The sequence below is a fragment of the Nannospalax galili genome, unplaced genomic scaffold (genome assembly GCF_000622305.1).
Source record: "Nannospalax galili isolate Female #2095 unplaced genomic scaffold, S.galili_v1.0 scaffold713, whole genome shotgun sequence".
Lineage (NCBI taxonomy): Eukaryota > Metazoa > Chordata > Mammalia > Rodentia > Spalacidae > Nannospalax > Nannospalax galili.
The window spans coordinates 2,041,469-2,050,212 of record NW_008333780.1 but is presented as its reverse complement, the minus strand read 5'-3'; the positions used below and the strand labels follow the sequence as shown (position 1 = coordinate 2,050,212).

Sequence of the window (8,744 nt, the reverse complement as noted above, 5' to 3'; positions counted from 1 at the left end):
AGATGGTGGCTCACAACCATTCATAACTACAGTTCCAGGGGAAGCCAATGCCCTCTTCCGCCTTCTACAGGCATCAGGCAGACATGTAGTACACATACATACATGCAGGCAAAACACCCATACATATAAAATAAAAATAAATCTTAAAATGGAAGACCAGAGATTCAAGCCCAGGAAAAGTCTGAATCTACTGGATCGTAGTGTCTTTCAGAGTCCACATCATATGCTTCAGATGCTCTATGCAGATACATTCCCTAATTTTTCTCACAAAACAGGAGAAAATAACTAAAAACTGCCCACCTGCCCTTCCTGCACACAATCAGAGAACAGTTTAAAGTCTAACACAAAATAGATATGTAGTATACCCTTTTATTTCTTAAAATCTATTATTCTCATAATTACAGACTGTAACTTATAAGTTTGAAACATGAAAAAATCCTATGAAGAGTGCTCAGGTGAAGCTGAGTGAGCAGGTAAAAGATGGTTAGAACGTCGTCCAGGCTCTGGGGCCGGGGTCTAATACCACAGAACATAACGAACGGCTCTTAAGACAGCCATCCTACATGAGCAAGCAAGGAGACATATTTATATAATATGTACATATTTTATATTATATTGGTCCATTAAGTATACATATCTTAACAAAAAGATAAGAATCTATATAATCCAGTTAAACATACATAAGATTTGGGTGCACTTATTACATCAAAAGTTGGTGTTTATAAGTTACAGATATTTAATATTTTCCAGAATTTTTTTAATTAAAAAATTTTAAAGCATTTCAAACACTTGTTCATTTTCTCAGTGCAGAAGAAGGTTATTCAAGTCAACTTACCTTTTTCCTGAAGAGTAAGGGGAAGAAAGGGGGAAAAGAAACAGAAAAGACCATCTAGTACAACTCCTAACACTACCTTCTCAAGGAACTTTTGCAAACAATACTTAGGTCACTGGATTAGTTTATCAAAACTAAAGCCTGTGATTATGATTCAGCCCTTGCTTCATATGTATGACTTTTATGCTGAAATATTTCTATTTACAAAAGTAGAAAAAAGTTAGCAGTGCAAGAACATGGTTTAGATTTGCTTTAAATTCCAGCCATTCGATAGTGTGTGGAAAGAAAGAAAGCACCATTTCAAGATGAACTGATTTAGACACTGTGGGATTTATTTGTAGGCCAGGCAGTAAGTTACTCTGACTAATACAGCTCAATACCACCTTGACTTGGTAACCCAGAGAATTGGTTTGTGGGTGCATTTTTATCTTGGTATTGAAAATGCTATCTAAATCAGTAACTCAAGTTAAAAAAAAAGATTACAATTTACAGTCTACTTCATAGTCTATTTCAAATTCAACTGCTAGTTTAAAAGAAGATGGGCTTTTAACAAAGGAAGAGTTCTTATAATTTGGCAGGTCCTTTTTTTTTCAGTTTAAAAAGATTTTTTTTTTGCTAGGTTGCCAATTTTATAGGAGAAAACCATGAGCTGCATAAATAAACTAATTTAAACTACAAAGACGGACAAAAAACACTAGATACGTTCTTCCACTTGCAGTCAGTGGAAGGGTTGGCATTTCAAGTAGCTGGGCCTTCGTTAAAGAAAACAGAACAAATAGTGAAAAACCAAAGTATCTGCCAATTCTAACTTCCTGGAGTTTCTCCTGTCAAAGTTCAAGAACACACCTCTCATGAACTAAAGGACAGCAGTTCAGCAAGCAAAGGCAGACTGGGTGCGCGTTAAGTTTCTACAAAGACGTGTTATATTTTAAGTTCTAATTTTTTTTCTAACATGTGGCACTTAAAATGAACATTCCTTAAAATTTTATTTGTAAGAAACTGTTTTTGTTGATTAGCAAACATGTGGTGAGGTACCTGTTGATCTTAAAATTATTTAGGTCCAGAGAAAATTGTTTTTAAAAATCTATTTAATATTTTTATTTAGAAATTACTTGAGTCTGAAGCTATAATGAGTCAACCTAATGTATCCCTTTTTCCATAGTGGAGTTGATCTATGCAAATATCTTTCCTTGTCTGTGAAAAAACAAATTACATTTTCTTTGTTAAGGACATATGAAAATGTACTTTAAACTAGCCAATTTATACCAATCATAAAAGAAATAGAACGTTCTTTCCCTTCCCCTCCCCTTAAGTCATTCAATTAGGGGAAAACTACCTGCAGATTTTAAGAACACCAATGACTTATCATAACAACTACAGAATAAGGGCAGCACAGGGTGAAACTACGTCTTTCAGATTCTAGAAGGCAGAAGCTTGGGTGCTCTAGCTTCACGGGTAAAAGCAGCATAAGCAGGCAAGAGCTCACTGTGGACGCACACTGGAACAGGGGCCAGGGGAAGCTGTCTGATCAGGTACTGCTTTTGGAAGAAAAAATAAGACCTATTTGAAATATTTTTTTTTAAACAACAATAACAACAACAAACTAGACTTCTGTCACATTTATAGGAATCTCAAAACTTTTGTATCCCCATGCTCACAGGTAGTTTTGATACACATGGTAAATAGCTTCAGTATTCAGGAAGGAGTATTGTATTGTTGACAAGGACAAACTTCATGCTTCTGATATCTCTGATTTGCTAAGTGCAATAGCCAGTTCCAAGTCTTCTTGTTCTTGCTGGTTCAGTCGGGCAAGCCTCTGTTCTTCCTCTCTTTCACTTTCCCTCTTGGCCCATTCAATCATATCCTCTTCAGAGGGATACTGCCATCCAAAAGAACAAATGAATAAAAAAAAAATGAAAAGAAGTACAAACAGTTTATAAAAGAACATTAGCTATTTATTTTACCTGAAGGACTCTGGGAATTTTCTTATTTGCTCTTTGTTTCTGAGAGTATGGTTTACCTACATACTGAAGGTGGTCTAATTTTTTAAAAAATTAATGCAATCTTCTGAGTGTGGTGGCACATGCCTTTAGTCTGAGCACTCGGGAAGCAGAGGCAGTTGGATCTCTGTGAGATCGAAGCCAGCCTGGTCTACATAGTGAGTTCTAGGACAGCTGGGACTACACAGAGACCCTGTCTCAAAAAAAAAAAAAAAAAAAAAAAAAAAAAAAAAAAAAAAAAAGTATCACTTAAAAAAGGAGAAGCAGGAGGCTGAGCTGAGCACTGACTGCTCTTGCAGAGGATTCAGGTTTGATTCCCAACACCCACATGGCGGCTAACAGCTGTCTGTAACTCCAAACACATAAAAATAAAAAAAGTAAAATATTTTTTAAAGAAAGTAGAAGTTATAGGCATAGTGGCACATGCCTGTAGTCCCAGTACTTGGGAGGACGGGGCAGGACAATTGCAAATGAGAGGCCAATCTGGCAATCTGGGACCTAGTGAGGTTCTGTCTCAAAAAAAGGAGAAGCGCTTAAGGTAGAGAAGGTAATTTAAACACAGAAGTCTAGCCCTTCCACCTAGTGTAAAATGTCTAAACTTTAGTGATCACTCTTCATATGCTGATTTGTTTTGTTTTAGATAGGGTCTCGGGATAAAGCTCAGGCTAGCCTCAAACTCATGATCCTCCAGCCTCCACCCGTTTCCTGGTGGTAGGATGGCAGCTTATGGGTACAATGTCTGGCTGACAAAATGCTAAAATGAATGCCACTTGTAATTTTCTGCCTTACTTAGCCTTTCAGAATACAGAAAAACTATAAAGCAGTGAGATTTTGCCACATATGATATGAGTATTAGATGAACCAAATACTATCTAAAAAGGATTTTGAAGGCTAAGCATGGTAGCGCACACCTTTGATCCCAGCACTGGGGAGGCAGAGGCAGGTAGAGCTCTGTGAGTTCAAGGCCAGCGTGATCTACATAGAGTTCCAGGCCAGCCAGGGCTACATAGTGAGACACTTTATGAAAATGGATCTGTGAATCACACATCTTTCACAATGAAAAACAGGATTTTATTGTGAACCACTTTATATCACACTGTACTGAGAGTCTGGGGATTGGAATAAGCAAAATGCCTCAGCTATCATTCAAGACTCAGTCCAACCAGGTTTTGACTGCTGAAACCATATTTAACATAATGAATGTTATAAACTGCCAAAGTGTTATTTTATACTAAAAGAATTACAATCGCCTCAGAGTCAATTTTCCATTCTCTGCTTGAAACAACTCAAACTCTGCCTGAAATGAAATGTGCACAGAGATAACTCTGAAATGTCATTTTTTTCAGTATTCAAAACGTTGCTTTCTATTCTGTTCCTTCTCATTCAGGAGAAGCCACTAGAACTTAAAGAGTAGAGATTCAGAAGGTGGGTTTTAACAACTGCCTTAGTTGCATACAGATTCCTGCCTACCTGTTTTCTCACTAGGCAGAGTGGCAGGGATAAAACAACCAAATGAATGACTCAGTGATACACCGAGTAGGAAAACATTAAGCAGGTTGTGGCCAGATCTGGCCATTAGATCTCTCATCTCCAAAATCAAGAACAAAAGGTAATAAAATGGAGAATTCCCATTACAGTATAGGTAGTGAATGTCACTTTGCCTGAAACTAGGTAAAAAAAAAATCTGGGGGAAAAGGAATTTTGTTAGCCACACCTAAGAAGGCCATTAAAGGTCAGGTATGGTGGCTCACACCTTTAATCCCAGCACTCAGGAGTCAGAGGCAGTCTAGTCTACAACCAGAGCTACAAAGTGAAACCCTATCTCAAAACAAAACAAACAAAACCCAGAAACAAAACCCATCTTTTGGCTTTCTCTAACAATGATGAACTGCATGGCATCTCCACAGCACTTCTCCACACTAGAGTCCCTAAGAAGTGGGTTCACAGGTTCAGAGTTGTTTTATAAAACTAAAACAGAGAAAAAGAACCACCACCACCAAACAATGAAAACTACTATGTGAGAGGAAAGAGCTTTGCTTTCTATTCAAAGAAACCCTGGCATTGCCCCTCATACAAATTGCTGACTGGTTTCTAGAAATCCTTAAAGCTTTGTACACACATACACAGTTACAAATACACAAGCTTATTACTGGCATTATTCATCTAGTGGGCAAACTATTAAATCACCATCCTACATAGCCATCTGCAAAATGATAAGTGTCAAGACTTTACTTACACTGATATTACCATGACTAAAAGAAGCATCTGTAAAACAACTTGTATAGTATAAGAACTAAAACTACTAAAATGAATTGAGCAATGGAACAATTTTAGAACCATCAGAACAAATTCAAACAGGTTTTGCTCGGGGGAAGAATAAAAGATAATTTTTAGTATGTTGGTAAATTTAGTTGAAATGATGCAAATTTGGCAAACTACAAAGAAATCTCTGAAAGATCTTCAAACTATAAATGGAAAGATTTTCCCCCAAACAGCCCATTCACAGTACTTACAGCACTGAAGTTAGCAAAATTGCTTGGCTCAGCCTCGTTATTGGTAGTAGTAGTAGAAGTGAATGGATCACAAAACATATCAGGATCTTTTTCTTTGGGGCTATCATTGCCTGGGAAAGGCTGAAATGGATCATTCGGTTTAAAGGGATCAGAAGAATCCAATTTGTTGATGGCTCTTTTCCCTGGATCAAAATCATTACAATTAACCAGTAAATACAGCAAACACAAGCACACGAGAACATGTACACAGAAAGCATTAAAGAACTGAGGGTGGCGAATGGGAAAAGAACCAAAAACCCATTTTTAATACTGTCATAAACGGCCATACCAACAATCTATCCTCAAATGTTTCCCATACTCGCTCTCAAATACGTTTTAGGCACATACTAAATGAACAAAAAACTAAATAGATAAATAAATAAGCAAAGAGGATGGGCCAAGAATCCTTATCCCTAGTAACGTAAAACACAAAGCCCCACTTACATCTCTCAAAACCAGTTTTTAAAAAAGAGAGAGAAGGGTGTGGTGGTGCACCCCTGTTTGGGAGGCAGAGGCAGGCAGAGCTCTGTGAGTTCAAGGTCATCCTGGTCTACACAGTGAGTTCCAGGTCAGCTGGGGCTACAGGGAGACCCTGTCTCAAAAAGACCAAAAAAAAAAAAAGATTTATTTATTTATATTTGCTGTGTACGTGTGAGTGCCTTTATGTATGTAAGTGTACCATGTGCATGCCTGGTGCCTGTAGATCCCCTAGAACTGGAGTTACAGACCACTGTGAGCTACCAAGTGTATGCTGGGAACTGAACTTGGGGTCAGCAAGTGCTCTTAAGTGCTGAATCATCTTTCCAGTCCCCACTTAACTTTTTTGTCATCTATAAAATTTCAAACTTTTTTCCTAAAATGCAGCAAGCTGATAATAATAATTGACTCTTTTCATAAATGTAGCAGTTTACAAAAGATGTTTGTAGCTCATATGACTCCCTCTGAAAGTCCTCTGAAAATAGGCAAAATCTAAATTGCTGTCACTATCTAACATCTAAAGCAGTGAGGTAATTATACACTTTAAGACCACAGAGTGATGTTTGGGTTGTAGCTTACAAAGCCCTAGGTAACAACCACCAGTATCACACTACCACCACACCAACAAACAAAAAGCAAACATAAAAACCCAACCAACCAAACCAACCCAATAAAAACACCAGGCATGGTGGCACAAGCCTATAACCTCAGTACCTGAGAGGTGGAGACAGAAGGATCAGGAATTCAAGGACATCCTTGGCCTACATAGTGAGTTTGAGGCCAGCCTGGGCTATGTGGGGCACTGTTCAAAAAAGAAAAACCAAACAAACAAAAAGGCTGGGAACATAATTCAGTGGTAGAGTGCTTGCCTAAAGTGAGGCTTTAGATTTAGTTCTCAGCACTGGAAAAAAGTATCTATAAATTGAGGCAAGGGCTTTCTACAATATGAATTTAAAGCTTCTAATCAGTGATCTTTCCAACAAAGTATGTTTTCTCCTTGATTTTTCTACAATGTCCACTCAAATAGTCTTAGCTTTTTATTATTATTATTATTATTATTATTATCATAGTATGTGTGAATGATGTATATGTGGACACATGTTATCAGAGGACAAATTTGTGGAGTCCTCTCTGTCCTCGAATCTTTATGTGGATTCCAGGGATTGAACTTAGGTCACCAGGCTTGTGTGGCAAGCACCTTTACCCTCTAAGCCATCTCACCAGTCCTGTTCCCAGCTTTAATTAAGGTGTTAATTAGGGCATTTTACTTAGGTTTTAAAAGTAACCTTAGTCATACAGGTGTAAAACTTAAATGAACAAACTATTACTTATATATACATATATATGATGACCTTACTTCTAATAATGTATGATACAGGTGACTTGTGTGGCAAGCACCTTTACCCTCTAAGCCATCTCACCAGTCCTGTTCCCAGCTTTAATTAAGGTGTTAATTAGGGCATTTTACTTAGGTTTTAAAAGTAACCTTAGTCATACAGGTGTAAAACTTAAATGAACAAACTATTACTTATATATACATATATATGATGACCTTACTTCTAATAATGTATGATACAGGTGACTTTTCCTTAAAAGACAGAAATCAGTTAACTCACCCACCAGAGTTTTAAACAAATACTGGAGCACTAAAATGTGCAGTCTGTTAAGTTATAAACAAAAGAACAATCTGCTCAAATGCCATGGAGAGGTTATTTCAAAAAGGCAAGAATGATCTCCTGGGGCTGGAGACATGGCTCAGCAGTTAAGATTACTGATGGCTCTTGCAGAGGACCTGGGTTTGAATCCCAGCACCCACATGGTGGCTAACAACTGTCCATAACTCCAGTTCCAGGGCATCTGACTCCCTCTTCTGTCCTCCTCGGGCATTGTACAACACAGGTACGCTTACATGCAGGCTATACTTGCATACACATAAAATAAAAATAATAAAATATTTTTTGAAAACCAGTGTGCCAAATACATCTGCTCAGAGAACAGCTTTGAAGTACTACCGATACTTGGGTTAAGGCCACTTCATTCTGCGTTAAAAACAGACCTTTCCTTTGTATAGTGCTAAACATAACACAATTACACTAAACAAAACTAAAATTTAAAATATAGAGCCGGGCGTGGTGGCGCACGCCTGTAGTCCCAGCAGAGGCAGAGGCAGAGGCAGGCGGATCTCTGTGAGTTCAAGGCCAGCCTGGTCTACTAGAGAGTTCCAGGATATGAAGACTATGTTCCTGGGCCACAAATAATTTTTAAATCACCATTGTAAACTAAAGTTTTTTCTTTTTTTTCAGCTGTCTGAGGCAGTAAAACAAGGGTGCCCACTCATGGCAGTCCTGACAATGATCCTCAAGGGCTGATCTTGGCCTCTAGCCCTGGCTGAGGAGGAAAGGGTCCCACAGCCCAATGGGAGAGAGGCCCAAACCAAAGGATTATTTTTTTTTACATTAAAAAATATTATTGATTTATTATTTATTATTTTAACAGAGCATAGGGTGAGGGTTTACTTACAGAAGAGTGGGCGTCCCACATTTATGGCTGCATTGTAAAGTCCACAGTCAAATACAGAGCCTGTGACTTCCCAACGCACAAAATGGAGAGAGATGCGGCTAGGAGTTCTCGGCTTATATATCCATTGCCCCTCCCCCACATGCAGCTACAGTCGACTGACTGGGTGGGAGGAGTAACTGACTCCCCTCTTGACTCCAAAGAATTTTTGGGACCAAAGAATTTTTTTTTAATGAGCTAATATTTTCCTTCAGAAAAGCTAATTCTTTCAAGTTACTGTATTTCTGAATTCTGGATATCAAAAGTCTACTTTTTCATATTAAAGGATTTAAGGGGTAAATATTTCTTCTTTTACCACCCTTCCTT

The 8,744-nt window shown here is 38.0% G+C and overlaps 1 protein-coding gene and 1 non-coding gene across 3 annotated transcripts in view; both read right to left on the bottom strand.

The window, feature by feature from the left end:
- Positions 1-353: 353 nt before the first annotated feature.
- The window catches only part of Eps15 (epidermal growth factor receptor pathway substrate 15), a gene marked incomplete in the record, with an annotated part of 149,770 nt that continues 141,379 nt past the window's right edge, over positions 354-8,744 (bottom strand). Inside the window, 2 exon segments of one of the 2 annotated variants that reach the window (XM_008828458.3) lie at positions 354-2,711; positions 5,346-5,527. In XM_008828458.3, coding sequence (XP_008826680.1) covers positions 2,565-2,711; positions 5,346-5,527 — 329 coding nt within the window. 2 annotated transcript variants of the gene reach the window in all.
- LOC115069512 lies at positions 8,163-8,290 on the bottom strand. The gene has a single exon (XR_003848775.1).